The sequence below is a fragment of the Salmo salar genome, chromosome ssa23 (assembly GCF_905237065.1).
Source record: "Salmo salar chromosome ssa23, Ssal_v3.1, whole genome shotgun sequence".
NCBI classification, from domain to species: Eukaryota; Metazoa; Chordata; class Actinopteri; order Salmoniformes; family Salmonidae; genus Salmo; species Salmo salar.
In genome coordinates this window covers 32,812,483-32,832,297 of record NC_059464.1, presented here as the reverse complement: position 1 = coordinate 32,832,297, position 19,815 = coordinate 32,812,483, and the positions used below count along the sequence as shown (strand labels likewise).

General features: G+C 43.1%; 1 protein-coding gene across 7 annotated transcripts; it reads right to left on the bottom strand.

The window, feature by feature from the left end:
- Positions 1-402: 402 nt before the first annotated feature.
- On the bottom strand, positions 403-19,583 carry LOC106584436 (methyl-CpG-binding domain protein 3). 7 transcript variants are annotated; one of them, XM_045706102.1, is made up of 8 exons: positions 19,432-19,583; positions 18,645-18,784; positions 5,203-5,362; positions 4,806-4,943; positions 4,588-4,678; positions 3,438-3,615; positions 3,133-3,276; positions 403-1,580 (listed from the first exon to the last, which is right to left on the bottom strand). In XM_045706102.1, the coding sequence occupies exons 1-7, from the start codon at positions 19,558-19,560 to the stop codon at positions 3,138-3,140; spliced, it is 975 nt and encodes a 324-aa protein (XP_045562058.1). In that variant the 5' UTR covers positions 19,561-19,583; the 3' UTR covers positions 403-1,580; positions 3,133-3,137. The 7 variants fall into 7 exon arrangements, with proteins under 7 accessions (XP_045562058.1, XP_045562059.1, XP_045562061.1 ...); XM_045706103.1 differs by having other exon boundaries at positions 403-926; XM_045706105.1 differs by lacking the exon at positions 19,432-19,583 and adding an exon at positions 18,940-19,212.
- Between the last annotated feature and the right edge of the window lie 232 nt (positions 19,584-19,815).

The following is a 19,815-nucleotide window of genomic DNA, read 5'->3' as shown; positions in this document are numbered from 1 at the left end:
CTCATAAGTACTGGGTAAGGGGTTTATATGGACTACATTACAACAATAAGGATATTTTCTTGAGAACACGATCCAATGATTTATCACTAATACTCTCTCCTGTGACTAACACAAGCATTAGAATTTAGAGTGCATCATTTACATGTCAGTCATTTAGCAGACACTCTTATCCAGAGCAACTAGGGTTAAGTGCCTTGCTCAAGGGCACATGGAAAGATTTTTTCATCGACTCAGGGATTTGAACCAGTGACCTTTCGGTTACTGGCCCAACGCCCTTAACCCCTAGGCTACCTGCTGCATTATCAACATTTAGGCAAGTATCTTGTTCCCTCTCACCAAAGCCTCTCTCACATAGCCCTATAAAATAAGCCAAAGTACCTTTAAAATATTGTCCATGGAGTGCATTAGAAACCCAGAAAGAAAAACCCATGGGGAAAAACTGAATTCACTTCTAATTCTAAATGTCCCAATTCATTTAAAACATGTTTTGGGGTGGGTTGACAATGACATGATCGTCACAATATATAACTCACATTCAGCAAATCCATAAAATGTCTTACAAAAAAAAAAAGGCTACATCATTGACCACTGAATTCATCATACTGTATGAAACCGATCTCTTTCACTCTGCCCTGCCAACATTTTATTTGATGCTGTCTTTTTCAAAAGAAAGCTAATTTAGCTAATAATCAATTTGATTCAGAATTCCTGAGTCCAAGTACGTTCATAGGGCTGGAGTCAGAAGAGGCTAAACAGGGGTGAGGTGGACAGTAGGTAGGCAAAGCTTCAGAGGGGTAGCACGTGGAAGGGGATGGGCAGAAAGTGGGAAGTTCTTTTGGTTGGATTGGTACAGGGTTCCTGGTTTCATTGTCATTTGACAAGGAGTTGAAAAACCCATCCAGACTACTCTATAACACCCCATCTCCCTGGAAGAGAGGATGAAGACAGACGTTTGTTGAAATAGCTAAACAAATACAGATTGTAAATCAAATTATAAATGTGTCATATCATATCCCTTGGGTGGCATGATTTGCAGCTCTGAATTGAAAATACTGACATCTGTAGAGAAACTGGGGAGAGCCCATAAATGCTGTAGAAGCCTGAACAACCCTCTCATTTTACAAATAAAATACAATTGTGTACAGGTGTAGACCTACAGTGAAATGTTTACTTCCCAACAATGCAGAGATAAAAGTAGAAAAATAATAACATGAGGAATAAATACACAATGAGTTACGGTAACTTGGCTACATACACGGGGTTCGAGTACCGAGTGGATGTGCAGGGGTACGAGGTAATGGCAGTAGATATGTACATATAGGTAGGGGTAAAGTGACTAGGGAACAGGATAGATAATAAGCTGTAGCAGCAGCGAATACACTTTCAACAACAGGAGGCTGGCCGTCTGCGCACTTTAACGGTCCTTTAAACCAAATAGTGTCCGTTCTCAAAATGCGAATACTGGAAGCGATGGAGACCCCGACACTCTCCAAAAAGAGGATTTTGATTGTATTTTCATGTGTATTGTTGTGCTAAACATAGATCATCTGGAAAGAGACCTTGGTCTCAGCATTGACTCCCTGTCAAAATAAAAAGGTAAAAAATAAGAAAAAGGATTACATCCCAAAAAATGCAAAAATATAGATATTATATTTTCTACATCATGATGCCTAAAAGTTCATTGTGCAGAAAAATGCATAAATTAAAGGTGAAAAACAGAGCACAAATGTTTCGGCATCAAGCCATCATCAGTTTTGGATTTATTCCTATTTTTCGACAGTCTGCAAGGTCTCTCTCATCTTTCAACAACACTGACACTGTGGCCTACCTCTGCTATACAGTCTCTCTGAACAGTAGGTAGCCTACCTCTGCTATACAGTCCCTCTGAACGGTAGGTAGCCTACCTCTGCTATACAGTCTCTCTGAACAGTAGGTAGCCTACCTCTGCTATACAGTCCCTCTGAACGGTAGGTAGCCTACCTCTGCTATACAGTCTCTCTGAACAGTAGGTAGCCTACCTCTGCTATACAGTCTCTCTGAACAGTAGGTAGCCTACCTCTGCTATACAGTCTCTCTGAACAGTAGGTAGCCTACCTCTGCTATACAGTCCCTCTGAACGGTAGGTAGCCTACCTCTGCTATACAGTCTCTCTGAACAGTAGGTAGCCTACCTCTGCTATACAGTCCCTCTGAACGGTAGGTAGCCTACCTCTGCTATACAGTCCCTCTGAACGGTAGGTAGCCTACCTCTGCTATACAGTCTCTCTGAACGGAAGGTAGCCTACCTCTGCTATACAGTCTCTCTGAACGGAAGGTAGCCTACCTCTGCTATACAGTCTCTCTGAACGGTAGGTAGCCTACCTCTGCTATACAGTCCCTCTGAACGGTAGGTAGCCTACCTCTGCTATACAGTCCCTCTGAACGGTAGGTAGCCTACCTCTGCTATACAGTCTCTCTGAACGGTAGGTAGCCTACCTCTGCTATACAGTCTCTCTGAACGGTAGGTAGCCTACCTCTGCTATACAGTCCCTCTGAACGGTAGGTAGCCTACCTCTGCTATACAGTCCCTCTGAACGGTAGGTAGCCTACCTCTGCTATACAGTCCCTCTGAACGGTAGCCTACCTCTGCTATACAGTCCCTCTGAACGGTAGCCTACCTCTGCTATACAGTCCCTCTGAACAGTAGGTAGCCTACCTCTGCTATACAGTCCCTCTGAACGGTAGGTAGCCTACCTCTGCTATACAGTCCCTCTGAACGGTAGCCTACCTCTGCTATACAGTCCCTCTGAACGGTAGCCTACCTCTGCTATACAGTCCCTCTGAACGGTAGGTAGCCTACCTCTGCTATACAGTCCCTCTGAACGGTAGGTAGCCTACCTCTGCTATACAGTCTCTCTGAACGGTAGGTAGCCTACCTCTGCTATACAGTCTCTCTGAACGGTAGGTAGCCTACCTCTGCTATACAGTCCCTCTGAACGGTAGCCTACCTCTGCTGTACAGTCTCTCTGAACGGTAGGTAGCCTACCTCTGCTATACAGTCCCTCTGAACGGTAGGTCCTACCTCTGCTATACAGTCTCTCTGAACGGAAGGTAGCCTACCTCTGCTATACAGTCCCTCTGAACGGTAGCCTACCTCTGCTATACAGTCTCCATGTCATCATTGCCTTCATTGAGTGAGTCGCCCTCGCTGGCTGCTTCCTGCACATGAGCCAACATGTCCGCCATTAGAGCCTCCTCCAGCTTCTTCCTCACACTGTACACCAGCTCTTCCTGCTTCCTACACTCACCATGATGATAACATACAAATACAACTGTTAGAAATATGGACTGAAATTTAGCTAAATAGCATGGGGAAACAAAATCAGCTCTTAATTACACAGATTAAATTATTCATAGCACTAATATGACTCTGGAGCTCATGTCCTCTCCTGTATGTACCTGATGTCCTCGTCAGTGACTATGAAGGCCTTGCAGAGGGGCTGGGTCGTGTTGAGCCACACCCCTGGGTTCTTTTCCACGGCTGCAGACAGCTGACCTGTGATGGGGGCTGCACTAGTGTGCAGGGCGCTGGCTATCGCTGACAGTAGAGTCTTGTCTGTACATCCAGGTCCAACTCCTGTAGGACAGACAGGTGTTCACAATCACAGCAGTGAGAAGACATTCAAAAATCTAATGGGAAATGGGGATTATACACTGTGTACAAAAGATTAGGAACACCTCTTCCCTTTGTTCCTCAGAACTGTCTCAATTGGTCAGAGCAAGTGTCGAAAGCGTTCCACACATGATACTAGCCCACGTTGACTCCAATGCTTCCCACAGTTGTGACAAATTGGCTGGATGTCCGTTGGGTGCTGGAACATTCTTGACACACATGGGAAACTGCTGAGTGTGAAAAATCCGGCAGGGTTGCAGTTCTTGACAAACTTAAACCGGTGAGCCTGGCACCTACTACCATACCCCATTGAAACACACTTAAATATTTTGTCTTGCCCATTCACACTCTGAATACACTCTGAATGGCACACATACACAATCCATGTCTCAATGGCCTCAAGGATTAAAATCCCTTCTTTATCCTGTCTCCTCCCCTTCAATTACACTGTTTGAAGTGGATGTAAATCAAATCAAATTGTATTTGTCACATGCGCCGAATACAACAGGTGTAGAGTTTAACGTGAAATGCATTGTTGGTTAAGAAAATATTTACTAAATAAAATAAAAAAGTAACACCATAAATGTACATAACACTAACGAGGCTTATAGCCTTAGGGATTATAGCCTTCATGTAGTCCTAAAGGATTATAATAATCCTAAAGGATTAAATGTACATAACACTAACGAGGTTTATAGCCTTAGGGATTATAGCCTTCATGTAGGGATTATAGCCTTCATGTAGTCCTAAAGGATTATAATAATCCTAAAGGATTAAATGTACATAACACTAACGAGGCTTATAGCCTTAGGGATTATAGCCTTCATGTAGTCCTAAAGGATTATAATAATCCTAAAGGATTATAGCCTTCATGTAGATTCACATGGTCACTTCCTGATGTTTTGTACTCTCAGTGTACATGGCCCTTTCTCTTACCTTGCAGACCTTTAGGCAGGTCCATTGTCTTCACTAGCTCCTCTGCGATGTCAAACGCATTGAGACCACCAAGCTTCTTCTCCCAGAAAAGCTGTGGACAAAACAAATGCACATTAATTTAGATTTGGTATCTCATTAGTCAAAATAACCTTCAGGAAGAAAAGCATATAGCCCAATGTAACTGCAGTTTCACCATACAGGCTAATGGCTGTGTTTACCTGTTTTGGCTGGTCCACGGCTTTCTGTGGATCGGTCTTGACTTTGTTGCTGGGGTGGTTGGTAACCTTGGTGACAGGCTGCTTAAAGATGGAAGCAGTCTGTCTGACGGGAAGTGATGTGTTCAGGTCTGGCTTGCCCTGGAAGACACGCACAAAGAAACAGCTGACAGTGACAACCAACACTATGTAGCCACAGAGATGTTCCTCAAATACTAGATAATGCTAGATCATGCTAGATATATGTCAGTTATCCTTTGCACCTGGGGAAAGCCTTGAAACACGGTTTTCAGCATTCTAATTTCTAACTGCTGGTTTGACAGTAAATAAGTGTGATGTCATTTAGAAGAGTGTGTCCGACGTGTATAGAAATATTAATTTCAGGAGACAACCCTCTCACCTTGGTCTGATTGTTGTTGTCATAACGCAGTCTCTGCCTGTTCTTGTTCAGTTTACTCATGAGCATCTTCCCCGTGCGGAAATCGAAGGAGCTGAGGTCCATCTGGTTGCCAAGGTAACGAGCCAGCTGAGGCTTGCTCCGAAACTTCTTCCCAGTTGGACTAGGAGAGGTAAAGGACAACAAACCACAGTGTGAGGATATGGACAACTGACCAGGGGATAGCAAGAGGAGAAAAGTAGCAAGATAGATCAGGAAAGCAACAAACAATCTGCAACAAACACATTTTATGCTGCAAACAAACTGTAGACATGAGAAAATGTAAAACAACCATGCAAGAGCCAACACCGCAAAGGAGACTACAGATGGATGAACTATTCAGATAGCAGATTATTCATGTATAATGGTATGGAATCAGAGTATGAACAATAAGTCTTTCCATTAACATTTCATTAATTTATTTAACAATACATATTTTTATGACTGATTTAATGCGTGTAGCTAATTGTAATGCACTATTTAAGCAGTAAAATAAGTTCATGTATTGCAGCATATTCACAAATGTATAACCAATTCGTCATTAAAATTATAGACCTTAGAGTTTAAGATGGCTTAACTGATCTAACTTATATGTTCAATAAGGAGTAGTAGGGATCAACTATTGGGATACAATGTAACAGGGTGGTCAAGTGCAATACATTTTGCAACATTTCCTAAAGTTCAATTGGAAACATTGTTTCAGAGTTAATGTTCACTGGTCCTAGACAAAGTGGGCAGAAAGGCAGGCCCAATTTAATCTGAATCTTAAATCAGTGGAAAAAGGCCTTGGTAAATTAGTAATATAACTGGTTATTATAGCAAAGAGTATCCATTTCTATGGGGCAGACCTTTTTTGAAAGTACATAGCAGCCATAACGGGAGTAAACAGAGATAGTTTCTCAGTGAAACTCCATGTTTGGTGAGTAACAAACTTAAGTTGGCTAGCTAGCCAGCCATCATTGCAACAGAATATTTAGAACAAACGACTGGGCAATGTCCATAGATTTAGAACAGAAAGACTTAATGAGTCTCTGGCAACTGAACCTGTACAACTAATAACCAGCCGGGTTGTGGTAGCAACCCTACATTTGTTTTGGGACTAGATCTCGTGGAATTATGAAATAGTATGAATAAATTCATCAAAATAAAAAGGTTTTAATGAAAATATGTATATTATTTGAATATGTTGGTAACCCTCTTGCACACAAATGATAATGCCACAAAAGCCGGTGCTGATATTATATTGGCACCCGGCCAAGATGAACATCATACCAATATATCCTCCAAAACACAGGTTTTTCGGCATTATCACTTTAATTTGATTAACTTGTCTGTTCAGTAGCAGGGCAAGACTCCGTGAAGAGGACATATGGCGTAATGAAACACGTCACGATGTAAACGGGTAATTAGAGAAGCGATGTCATAGTCATCAACATCTCTAAAGGTGTCTGCATGATTCTCCGCCGAAACAATTCGGTAGAGTTCATGCATATATTATGACGATATTTTGTGACGTTTTTGACTTTACTGAGGATTTTTTCCGGCTGTTTGGTTACTTTACATCTTTTTCTGGAGGGAAGCCGAAAAACGGAGCTGAAGTCTACGCCCCTTCGTCAGTGATTGGTCAACAGTAGGGATTCATCAATAAAGTCTTCGTTGTCATCGAAAAAGAGACCACTCGTTTTCACGCAGTTTTTCATTGAAAAGTACTGCAGCAAATATATTTTAGTTAAATGTAAGCCTAAAATGTAACAACTAAGATCGTCAAAACGTCCAAATTAATGGCAGATTTCTTGGGTTACCTTAGTTTAATTATAAATATTTTGAAACGTATAGTGGCTACAGCGTATCAAAATGGACAAACAGTACTTCTCGTTTTTCAAGCGAAGGTATTTTAAGTGAGTATGCGAGCACACTCGTTCGGTTCAGCTAGCGCCAGCTGAACTGAAGTATGCTGACGCCTTAACGGCCAGATACTGTGGCAGCATTTCTATTTCAAATAAGTAGGCATATTAATGCAGTTTAGTTTGATGCACGATGATTTTCTACAAATGGAAAACTTTGAATGATTACCAAAGTATGGAAACGTTCGTGCTTGCTGATAATTCATGTAAAAAATGTAGACAACAATTGCGAGTTTCGTGCGTGCATCACACCACAGAATGAAAATTCGGTATATGGTAGCCTACCACAAACTATACAACCGACCCGCCTCCCCCCTTTCTCGCCTCTGCTCCTCCTCCTCTTCTTCTTCTTCCTTACCTCGGCTAAAAAAAGAATAGCTTGTGGTTTCTTGATTGTTGCTCCGGTCATATAAAAGGATAAGACTAGGCTATATATAGGTTATAGCATGGACCTCGATTCAGGCAAGGTTATTTGGAATGCGATCATTCAATAGCCTAAAATTGTTGCATTAGGCCTGCTCCCTAGCTGATTGACAGGCTGTTAGGCCTACATAGGATAAACATTTGTTTACAAGCTCCATATCCAACAATTTATAAGAGTAGCCTAATATCGGCTACACCCTCCCCGATTTTCTGTCTCCTGGTCACCCCCCTCTCCCTCAAGTAAACCCATTCAGCCCTAGCCGTCTTGAAATACTGCCCGCTCAGTACCTATAATAATAGACATCGCTTTTCCCCGCAGACAAACCCGACTTTCTGGTCACTTCTTCAATTTGCCAGCCCTTGGGGAGAGCCGAGCAATCCCACCGTTTCTTCTCCATGTTCTCCCAGAGTTTAATTCCGTTGAAGTGTTCAGTGATTGATCCTAACGTTATTATATTTGGGGTTAAATTTCGTGTTTTATACAAATAAGTCCATTAGGCCTACTATGTGACATACATCTCGGCTCACACACTATTCATGGTTCTCGCTCTCCCGATTTATCGTATCTCTTTGTCGTACTGAAAGAATATCCATCCGCCGTAACCTCAGCCACATCACTACCTGTCTGCCAATGAGGGCTACATCCGCAATACATGTAGGCTACACATTATTGCATCCTGATCCGATAACATAAATCATTGATTTGTCGCGCGCGCTAGGCTACCGCATGTCACACAATTTAGCTCCAAAAGTTGTGCATTATATAGCCCAAAAATATCTACAGATGACCATAATATGATTTCACAACGTCAACAATGGAGATAATTTAGGCAAAGATTCATGTCACTGGCTATAGGTGAAATTCGAGAATGCAGTGGGAGTCGTTTTCATCACCACAATGCTCACTTTTTATTCAGTCATTGGACAAAGTAGGCCTAGGCAATACAATAATTTAATAGAGTTTTGATTGGGCTAGCTAGACCGATATTAATTATAGGAGTTGTCTGCAAATATTAGGTATAAAACAATGATCTATTAGATATCTCACGAATTATATAGGCCTACCTATGACTGAATTTGAAGGAGAATAACTGGTACTAACTAATAATAACGAATTACTCGTCCTATTTTGAATAAATGCATTGCTTTTCAGAAAAGTTAAACACTGCAACACCAATAAGAAAGAACAGTGTGTAACTACATTTGGAATCCCATAACACTGCCTACAGTTATGGTTTGCAGACACTCGAGACCACCGAAACGCCTCCCACACGAGAACCTAAACCCCTCGATGAAAAAAATATATTGTGCAACAATTCTTTGCTAACATAACATATTTTATGTCACAGACAGGAAAAGCAGAAATATAGCTCGGTATTCATCTTCCTTTTTGGGTACTTACTCGTTTTTGTCCATCTCGCATACTATCTCGGTTTCTCTCTTTCAGTCTGTGTTAAATCCCTTCTACCTTCTCCTCTTTCATTCCCCTCCCCCTTCGATGATAGAAATGAAAGACATTATCCGCGCAAAGACAGAATCGTTCTCAGATTAAACCTGACTGGTAATAAAAAATCGAATTAAATCAAAGTTTACTGGTCGCGTACACTGTTTAGCAGGTGTTATAGCGGTGCAGCGAAATGCTTGTTACTAGCTCATAACAATGCAGTCAAATGTCAAACAATACTACAAAATAAAAAAGGCAAGACATCAAGAATGGCGGTACGAATCCAATTAACAACTCAAATAGCACTCTAGCAGTGTCAAAATGCAATCTATACATATGTACACCGGGGAATTTACAAGATAAACTATATATTGTATTAGAATAAGCTATGAAGGTGATACAGCATTTGTGTGAAACGGGAAGTGAGTGGTTCAATGTTTCTATAACATGGAACAACATGGGACAGCAGTGTTGGCTGTAAAAGTGTGTGAGTGTGTAACTAAATGTGTTAGTGAGCATGAGGTGTGTGTGTGTGTGAGATAGCTTGTGTGTGCGTTTTGTGTGATATAGTGTGCATCAGGCAGCATGGCCTAGTGATGCGATTGGGCTGTCCACACCACCCTCTGGAGAGCCATGCAGTTGAAGGCGGAGCAGTTGACATACCAGGCAGTGATGCAACCGACAGAATGCTCTCAATGATGCGTCTGTAGAAGTTTGTGAGGATCTTAGGGGCCATGCCAAATTTCTTCAGCCGTCTGAGCTTGTAGAGGCGCTGTTCACACCACAATGATGTGAACGTCGAAGGAACTTGAACCTTTTGATCCCATCCACTGCGGCCCTGTTGATGTGGATGGGGGCATGCGCCCTCTTTTGTCTCCTGTAGTCCACGATAAGATCCATCGATTTGTTGACGTTGAGCCCAAGGTTATTTTCCTGGCATCACTCCGCCAGCGCTCTAACCTCCGCCTTGTAGGCTGTCTCGTCTTTGTTGGTAATTAGGCCTACCACTGTTTTGAATCGTCAGCGAACTTGATCATTAAGTTGCAGTCGTGCGTGGCCACTCAGTCAAGGTTGAACAGGAAGTACAGGAGGGGGCTGAGCACATACCCCTAGGGATCCCCCGTGTTGAGGATCTGCAAGGCGGCGGTGTTGTTGCCTACCCTCACCACCTGGGGTCGCCCCGACAGGAAATCTAGGATCCAGTTGCACAGGGAGAAGTTTAGACCCAAGGCCCTGAGCTTAGTGATGAGCTTGGAGATCCCTATGGTGTTAAAGCTGAGGTGTAGTTGATTAACAGCATTCTCACATAGGTATTCTTCTTGTCCAGGTGGGATAGGGCGGTGTGCAGTGCAATGGCGATTGCGTCGTCCGTGGATCTGTTGTGGCGGTATGCACATTTTTGTGGGTCTAGGGCATGACAACATCCTCAGATTCTCAAAAAGTTCTACAACTGAACCATTGAGAGCATCTTGACTGCCATCACCGCTTTGTATGGCAACTGCTTGGCATCCGACCGCAAGGTGCTACAGAGGGTAGGTAGTGCATACTGGGGCCGAGCTCCCTGCCATCCAGGATCTCTATACCAGAAGTAAAAACGGCTCATCCAAGACCCCAACTTTCTTTTGGTTTTGTTATTGAAATAAGGTCATGCCAATCATCATTATTTTACTCTTTTTTTTTACGGGACTTAGCGTAGGACCCGACCAGGCAAGGCCTCAGTCAGTCAGTAGTTTCCATTCTGATGACTAACCGGGTTTTCCATCCTGCTTACTCTACCTCCTTAGAAATAAATTATTTTATTTTCTGATGTTTTATTGCGTGTGCAGATAAATGTAAGTCCCAAAGTCCTGGAGCGTGTAATAGTGTCTTGAAAATATGTACCATTGATGTTAAACTTGCTAGCTAGCTGGCGTGCTCCAGTTTACATTAGTATTGTCCTCCGGAAGGCATTACTATTTAGCATGCTTATTAGTGATTTAGCGCTTGTTAGCATTTCTCTTTGGTGCTAGGCTATTTTTGGTTGTAGATCACTCATGCTTATTATGTTTAACTATGTGTAGATATTTCTACATTGCTCTATTGTTTATTTGTGCATCTAGCATGTGTTTGGGTTCACTTAGCCTGTTTAGTTTGTTGACATGCAAATAGGCAAACTGTATTTTCCCATACTGTGCTAAGTTTTCCCCTTTTCTTTACAGAACCACAATTAGTATCAGAGAGATTGGTGTTGTATGTGTGTGTGTGTGGATATTCTGTCACGTCCTGACCAGTAAAAGGGGTTGTTTGTTATTGTAGTTTGGTCAGGGCGTGGCAGGGGGTGTTTGTTTAGTGTGTTTCGGTTTTTTTTGGGCAATGTTCTATGTTAGTATATTTCTATGTCTGTGTCTATTTATTCTATTTCTATGTTTAGTTTATTGGGTTGACCTTCAATTGGAGGCAGCTGTTCCTCGTTGCCTCTAATTGAAGGTCCTATTTAATAGGGGTGTTTTTTCATTGGTTTTTGTGGGTAGTTGTTCTGTGTATTAGCGTGTTGCCATACAGGACTGTCTTCGTCTATTGTTTATTATTTTGTTAAGTGTTCACGTTTCCTTCTAAATAAAAGAAGATGAGTATACACATTCCCGCTGCGTTTTGGTCAACTCAATACGACGAACGCTACAGAACTACCCACCAAAAAAGGACCAAGCAGCGGAGGAAGGAGCAACAGGAGAGATATCTCAAATCCTGGACATGGGAGGAGATATTAGCTGGAGAAGGACCATGGAGAGGACCGGGAACGCTATGCGGGAACACGGCTGGCAAGGAAGCCTGAGAGGCAGCCCCAAGACATTTTATTGGGGGGGGGCACACGGGAAGATTGGCTAGGTCAGGCAGTAGACCTGAGCCAACTTACCATGCTTATTATGGGGAGCGTTTGGCGGTGAGAGCGCCGGTCTAAGCGGAAGTGCGCACGATCTCGCCCATGCGCACTCATAGCCCGGTGTGCTACATCCCAGCCCCTCGTAAGTGCTGTGCTACAGTGGGCATCCAGCCAGGTAGGAGTATGCCTGCGTAGCACATCTGGCCACCAGTGCGCCTCCTAGGCCCAGGCTACCCTGCGCCTGCTCTAGGCACGGCAGCCATCAGTACTCTGCACAGCCCAGTTCGCCCTGTGCCAGCAATCCGCCCGTGCAGGGCTACTGTTACAACCCAGCCAGGACGGGTTGTGCAGGCTGTGCGCTCCAGACCTCCAGTGCTTATTCATGGCCCAGTGTATCCAGTTCCTGCTCCTCGCACTAGCCTTGAGGTGCGTGTCCCTAGTCTGGCGCCTCCAAAGCCAGCACCACGCACCAGGCCTCCAGTGCGTCGGCCCAGTCCAGTATGTCCTGTTCCTGCTCCTCGCACTAGCCTTGAGGTGCATGTCTCCAGTCTGGTACCTCCAGTACCAGCCCCACGCACCAGGCCTCCAGTGTGTCAGCCCAGTCCAGTACGTCCTGCTCCTGCTCCTCGCACTAGCCCTGTGGTGTGTGTAAATAGTCTGGCGCCTCCAAAGCCAGCCCCTCGCATCAGGCCTTCAGTGTGCAGTCCCCGTCCAGAGCTTCCGACGACAGTTCCCAGTCTAGAGCTTCCGACGACAGTTCCCAGTCTAGAGCTTCCGACGACAGTTCCCCGTCTAGAGCTTCCGAGGACAGTTCCCCGTCTAGAGCTTCCGACGACAGTTCCCCGTCTAGAGCTTCCGACGACAGTTCCCCGTCTAGAGCTTCCGACGACAGTTCCTCGTCCAGAGCTTCCGGCGATGTCCTACAGTCCGGAGCCTGCAGAGACGGCCCACAGTCCGGAACCAGCGCAGCCAGAGTCGCCCTCCAGTCCGGCGCAGCCAGAGTCGCCCTCCAGTCCGGCGCAGCCAGAGTCGCCCTCCAGTCCGGCGCAGCCAGAGTCGCCCTCCAGTCCGGCGCAGCCAGAGTCGCCCTCCAGTCCGGCGCAGCCAGAGTCGCCCTCCAGTCCGGAGCTCCCAGAGTCGCGCTTCAGCCCGAGGTCTCCAGCGACGCGCCTTAGCCCTGAGCCTTCAGCGGGGGTGGTTAGGTTGGGGACTAAGGCCGGAGCCTGAGCCACCTCCGTAGTTGGAGGATTGGGGAGGGGGGGTGTAGCACGGGAGCCGTCGGTGACGGTGGCCACCCTCCCTTCCCTCCCTTTAGTTTGGGATTATTTTTGTTTTGGGGTTTATTTTTGTGTTTTTTGTTTGAGGTGCCTCCGGGGTCTGCACCTTTGGGGGGGGGTGTACTGTCACGTCCTGACCAGTAAAAGGGGTTGTTTGTTATTGTAGTTTGGTCAGGGCTTGGCAGGGGGTGTTTGTTTAGTGTGTTTCGGGTTTTTTGGGGCAATGTTCTATGTTAGTATATTTCTATGTCTGTGTCTATTTATTATATTTCTATGTTTAGTTTATTGGGTTGACCTTCAATTGGAGGCAGCTGTTCCTCGTTTTCCTCTAATTGAAGGTCCTATTTAATAGGGGTGTTTTTTCATTGGTTTTTGTGGGTAGTTGTTCCGTGTATTAGTGTGTTGCCTTACAGGACTGTCTTCATCTATTGTTTGTTATTTTGTTAAGTGTTCACGTTTCCTTCTAAATAAACGAAGATGAGTATACACATTCCCGCTGCGTTTTGGTCAACTCAATACGACGAACGCTACATATTCATTAAACCCTTCAACTGGAACTACTGCTTCCTAGTGTTATATCTGGAGTATTTCTCCTGTCTTATCCGGTGTCCTGTGTGAATTTAAGTATGCTCTCTCTAATTCTCTCTCTCTCTTTCTTTCTTTCTCTCGGAGGACCTGAGCCCTAGTACCATGCCTCAGGACTACCTGGCATGATGACTCCTTGCTGTCCCTAGTCCACCTTGCCATGCTGCTGCTCCAGTTTCAACTGTTCTGCCTGCGGCTGTGGAACCCTGACCTGTTCACCGGACGTGCTTCCTGTCCCAGACCTGCTGTTTTCAACTCTCTAGAGACAGCAGGAGCGGTAGAGATATTCTCAATGATCGGCTATGAAAAGCCAACTGACATTTACTCTTGAGGTGCTGACTTGTTGCACCCTCGACAACTACTGTGATTATTATTATTTGACCATGCTGGTCATTTATGAACATTTGAACATCTTGGCCATGTTCTGTTATAATCTCCACCCGGCACAGCCTGAAGAGGACTGGCCACCCCTCATAGCCTGGTTCCTCCCTAGGTTTCTTCCTAGGTTTTGGCCTTTCTAGGGAGTTTTTCCTAGCCACCGTGCTTCTACACCTGCATTGCTTGCTGTTTGGGGTTTTAGGCTGGGTTTCTGTACAGCACTTTGAGATATCAGCTGATGTATTGAAGGGCTATATAAATAAATTTGATTTGATTTTGATTTGTTCTAAATGAACACCCTTCGGTGGTTTCTACTGGCATAAAATCCACCAAGTTTTTTATCCCTTTTTATTTGTCTTTTGAATTCATAAACAACCCATATTTTTCACCAGATGGTGTCAGAGGAAGGCCCTACAAATTGTCAAAGACTCCAGACACCCAAGCCATAGACTTCTCTCTGCTACTGCATATCAAGCGGAGCGCCAAGTCTGGAACCAAAAGGCTCCTGAACAGCTTTTACCCCTAAGCCATTAGACTGCTGAACAGTTAACCAAATGGCTACCCGGACTTTTTGCATTAACCACATTTTTTAGTACTGACTATGCACACTCACCACCGGACTTTACCCACACACACATACTACACTGACACTCAGGTCTCGAGACCATATATTGAGTGTCTCGGTTTTGTCTCGGTGTCCTGTCTCAGTGTCCGTTACATTTGTACTCGGTCTTGACTCGGTCTCAGACAGTGAGGAGACCAGCGGAGTAAAAAACAAAATGATTAGCTTCCATTCAGTCAATGCATGAAACCACTTTGCCAGGCCAAATATATACACTCCTTTCTTGAAACATGAATATCTTAACAGCCTTTATATACATTATAGACATGTTTGCACAGTGGCGAACCTATAGGCCTTCAGTTTGAGAGGGTTTATCTAATGTTCCTTCGTCAGATTTTAGCTCATCTTCCTCTAGCTAGCATTAGTTGTTGATCTTGTTGTTGTTGATGTGCATAACAGAGGGAGCCTACCTTTTCATGGTTGTTTGATCAATAGGACTGTAAAGTTCCCAAAAGTAAGAGGACTCCTGTGGTATTTACATAATTGCAGAAATCCATTCAGGTGTATTTTGTGGTTTTTGGCGAATTCGTTCCAATGATCTAAAGTCGCGCTTTTGTAACTGCCTGTAAACACACAGTCCAGTTCAAAGTGAATGATAGCAGGCATGTGTAGCAAAATGGCTTGTTTCTATAAAGGCCTATTTATTGTGTTACTATAATTTTTTCTTCTTCTCATTTGTGTTACTTTTTAACTCTGCATTGTTAGGAAGGCTTGTAAGTAAGAATTTCATGGTAAAGTCTACACCTGTTGTATTCGCCACATGTGACAAATACATTTGATTTGGGTCAGGTATGGGGAGGTGATATTGTCCTTGACTTTCAAAGCACTTCATGATGACAGAAGTGAGTGCTACAGAGTGATAGTCATTTAGTTCAGTTACCTTGGCTTGCTTGGGTACAGGAACAATGGTGGCAATCTTGAAGCAAGTGAGGACTGACTGGGATAGTGAGAGGTTTAAAATGTCAGTAAACACTCAAGCCAGCTGGTCTGTGCATGTGCTGAGGACACGACTTGGGATTCCATCCGGTGCATGTTAACACATTTGAAGGTCCTACTCAAATCGGCTACAGAGATTAGTAGCCCACAGTCCTCGTGAGCAGCGGGGACACACATTGGAGGCTCTGTGTTGTTTTCCTTGAAGCATGTGAAAAAGGTGTTGACCATGTCTGGGAGTAGGCTTCAGTTTCCGCGATGTGGCTGGTTTCCCTTTATGATCTGGGATTGTCTGAAGTCCCTGCCACATGCATCTCGTGTCTGAGCCATTGAATTGCGACTCCACTTCGTCCCTGTACTTTATTTTTGCCTTTTTGTCTTTCGGAGGTCTGTTTATACTTGTTCAGGTTTCCAGTCACTTTACCTGGTTAAATGCAGTTGTTCACACTTTCAGTTTTGACCGAATGCTCGTCACTGTAGGCACAACATCCTCTATGCACTTCCTGACAAAGCCAGAGACAGATAATGGATATCAACGGGGGCTTGAAGCAAAGTACTCTCACTAACCACGTTTCCATTCACAGTTTATGTGAGTAAAGTCATACTGAATTAAAAGCTGTGATGGAAAAGTTTTGGTACAATTTTATAAATGGTGACATAATTTGTTTGTTCTACGTGGTGGGATCTTTTTGCATCTGTAAAATTACACTGAACTAAAATATAAACACAAAATGCTACAATTTCTAAGATATTACTGAGTTACAGTTCATATAAGGAAATCAGTCAATTGAAATAAATTCATTAGGCCCTAATCTATGGATTTTACATGACTGACAAAACTTGATAAATCTGTGGCATTGTGCTTTGTGACAAAGCTGCACATGTTAGTGTGGCCTTTTATTGTCCCCAGCACAAGGTGCAGCTGTGTAATGATCATGCTGTTTAAGCCGCTTCTTGATATGCCACCTGTCAAGTGGATGGATTATCTTGGCAAAGGATAAATGCTCACTAAACACAAGATCCCAGAACATTTTAGAAAAATAAACGTTTTGTGCATATGGAACATTTCTGGGATCTTTTATTTCAGCTCATGAAACATGGGACCAACACTTTATATGTTGCGTTTATATTTTTGTTCAGTATAATTATGCAAAACATTGCGGTAGAAACACCTTTATGCACAAATATTGATATAACCATAATAGAAGTAAACTTAAGAGTCACACGATTACATGGTGTATGGTCCTCCCACTACGATTCAGGAAACCATGCAGTTTATTAGACTACAGATAAAATAACTTCTCAGGGTGGTGAAAATGCACGGTATGAGCTTGACGCTCCTTTCCAATAAATGTTGAAGGTCCTATTCTGGTGACATGAACGATGCTTGACTGCCGTTTGACAGTTACAAAATCTCCCTCTTTTGTCCATAATCTCATCATGTAGGCTAAACCCGCACTGTATTTGCGAGCTGTTGGCCAGAGCACAGGTGCCAATACCAGAGTGGGCACACTCTGGAACGAATTGTAAAAAAATCGCTGAAGCTGGAAACTTATATTTCCCTCACTAACTTTAGACATCAGCTATCTGAGCAGCTAACCGATCGCTGCAGCTGTACATAGTCCATCTGTAAATAGCCCATCCAATCTACCTACCTCATCCCCATATTGTTTTTATTTACTTTTCTGCTCTTTTGCACACCAGTATTTCTACTTGCACATCGTCATCTGCTCATCTATCACTCCAGTGTTAATTTGCTAAACTGTAATTACTTCGCTACTATGGCCTATTTATTGCCTTACCTCACGCCATTTGCACACACCGTATATAGACTTTCTTTTTTTCTATTGTGTTATTGACTGTATGCTTGTTTATTCCATGAGTAACTCTGTGTTGTTTGTGTCGCACTGCTTTGCTTTATCTTGGCCAGGTCTCAGTTGTAAATGAGAACTTGTTCTCAACTAGCTTATCTGGTTAAATAAAGGTGAAATATATTTTTTTAAACACTCACTATAATAACCCACATTTTGTGAGAAAACCATCAGTAGAGTTGAAAATGCAATAGAAACCCATTAAAGTACTTTTTTTTTTATCCGGTCAATTGGAATTTAACCACAAACTATTTGTTTATGTGCACTACCTCATCACGCACAACATCTCTGGTGGGAAAATGTGCATATATTTCTTATGCCGATTTAAGCATATTCACATGGAAATCTGTCACCAATTGGATGGTAACCTAGCTAATGACAAACCAATTATTTGCATGAAATGCTATTCAAAAAAAACTTTATAAACTTATTTGGTGCTGTATTTATGTTAACTAATATTAGACAAAAGAAAAACATACTGTATTTAAAGCTTTTTTTCCCCCACATCAAATGTATTGGTCATTGGGGAATTGTTAGATTACTTGTTAGATCGGAACTAGAAGCACAAGCATTTCGCTACATTCGCATTAACATCTGCATGTGACCAATAAAATTGGATTTCAAATACTTTATGCATTAAGAACCAACTTCTTGAGAGCCTTTTCTCAAAATAACAATTTCACACACTGGTAACAAGGCATTAACATATTTGGAATGATTGGCAATGTGTAGAATAATTTGACAGACAGTAAGTAAATGAAATATTTATTCACATTAAATAACATTTGAACAAAACAGCATTCAATCTAACATGACATCCCTTTGGGAAAACTCCTACTAGCCCTGAATGATAGGTGTGTCAGGGCATCACACTTTCGCAATGCAGAAAGAGCAAGCATTTCACCCATGCCCTTCCCCAAGTTGTAGTCCTGCAGACAGACACACAGTCCAGTCATTAGCAGTCCAGTCATTTAGTAATTCATTTGCTAGCCTATATCCTTAGGGGACAACTGAAAAGTTATTTTTAACGACAGTGCCATCTGTTGGCCACTAAATAGCCTACAACTACAGGCCGGAAAGGATTGTTCAGTTGCTTTATGTTCACTTACAATTCTGAGCCAGAGGTGACTCTAGTTGTCCTTGAACTTGCCGTTGATGTAGGGGGACGCAATCCAGGATCAGCCTCCAATCCATGAAGTGGACAAGGGCAACTCCGCCCACTGATCCCCAACCAACCATCGTGGGAACCCTGGACAAATGATAACATGAGATATTTGAAGTCAAGTATCCTACTACAGGAGTTTTCACTACTGCTGTCAAGTCCCAACATCATCTTTTCCTCCCAGTATTTAACCCCTAAACCTAGAGATCACTAAGTGGTGTAATTTGTATTGAAATACCTACCAAATCAAAAACAGTGGTCAGTCTCACACGGTCACACTGTTATTAAGAATCAAAGCCAAAGGTATTTAGACAGATGAGAATATAAGGCTCATGTTGTAAACTACTGGCATTCCTGACTAGAACTGAAGACTTGGATGGGGGAGAAATTATTTCTTAGATATGAAGGAGGACGTTACTCAAAATAGGTTGCTAATGAGGGCCATAAATCACTTGGTTGGTAATTGTTCCAAGAAGACCAAAATATGTTGACAAGATGGAACCTGTTGTTTCCAATTTGAGCAAATTAATCAGTGGGCAGAACAAGCAAAGTGGGAGAGCCAAGCACGAGCTAGCGAGATCCTATTGGCACGTTCTAGCATGTATTTGCATATTTCCGTTAGGGAACGCCTACTCTGTGAAATGCGCGTGTGCAATAACAACAATTTGCCATTGCACTCCAAAACAAAGCATTTTTTAAAAACGTTGGCAAAGAGTAAAGTCTGCAAAACGTACTCCACTATGCTCGTAACAGAAAACTGTATTGAGATTAAATGTTTCATCGATGAGAACATTTGCAGAGTATCGTCCAAAATCCATCAAGGTCGATCTTCTCTCACTGCCGGCCCCTGGGCTTCCTCGCATCACTATATTTGGCGGCGAGTGGAAAATAAACACCAACCGGATGCTTCAGATGTATACATCCGGTGAAACATATGCCTCATTGTTCTGTTATGGAACTAACGTTAGCTAGGTAGTTACAGTAGCTAGCTAACAGTGACCCTACTCGTAAAAGTAAACAAACTCCAAAAAGGTGGAATTTGTAAATACTGAGGCCATAATTAAACCAGAGGCCTGAGATTGTTAGCGAGATGAATTATTTTGGATAACAGATTTGCA

Bases quoted from the DNA above. Each gene is read 5' to 3' on its own strand.
- LOC106584436 (XM_045706102.1), bottom strand. From the start codon at position 19,560: ATGCGAGGAAGCCCAGGGGCCGGCAGTGAGAGAAGATCGACCTTGATG. The intron at 3,616-4,587 runs GTAAGAGAAAGG...TCTGTCCTACAG, and splicing joins CCTGCCTAAAGGTCTGCAAG to GAGTTGGACCTGGATGTACA. The intron at 3,277-3,437 runs GTACATACAGGA...TGGTGAGTGTAG, and splicing joins GTCACTGACGAGGACATCAG to GAAGCAGGAAGAGCTGGTGT.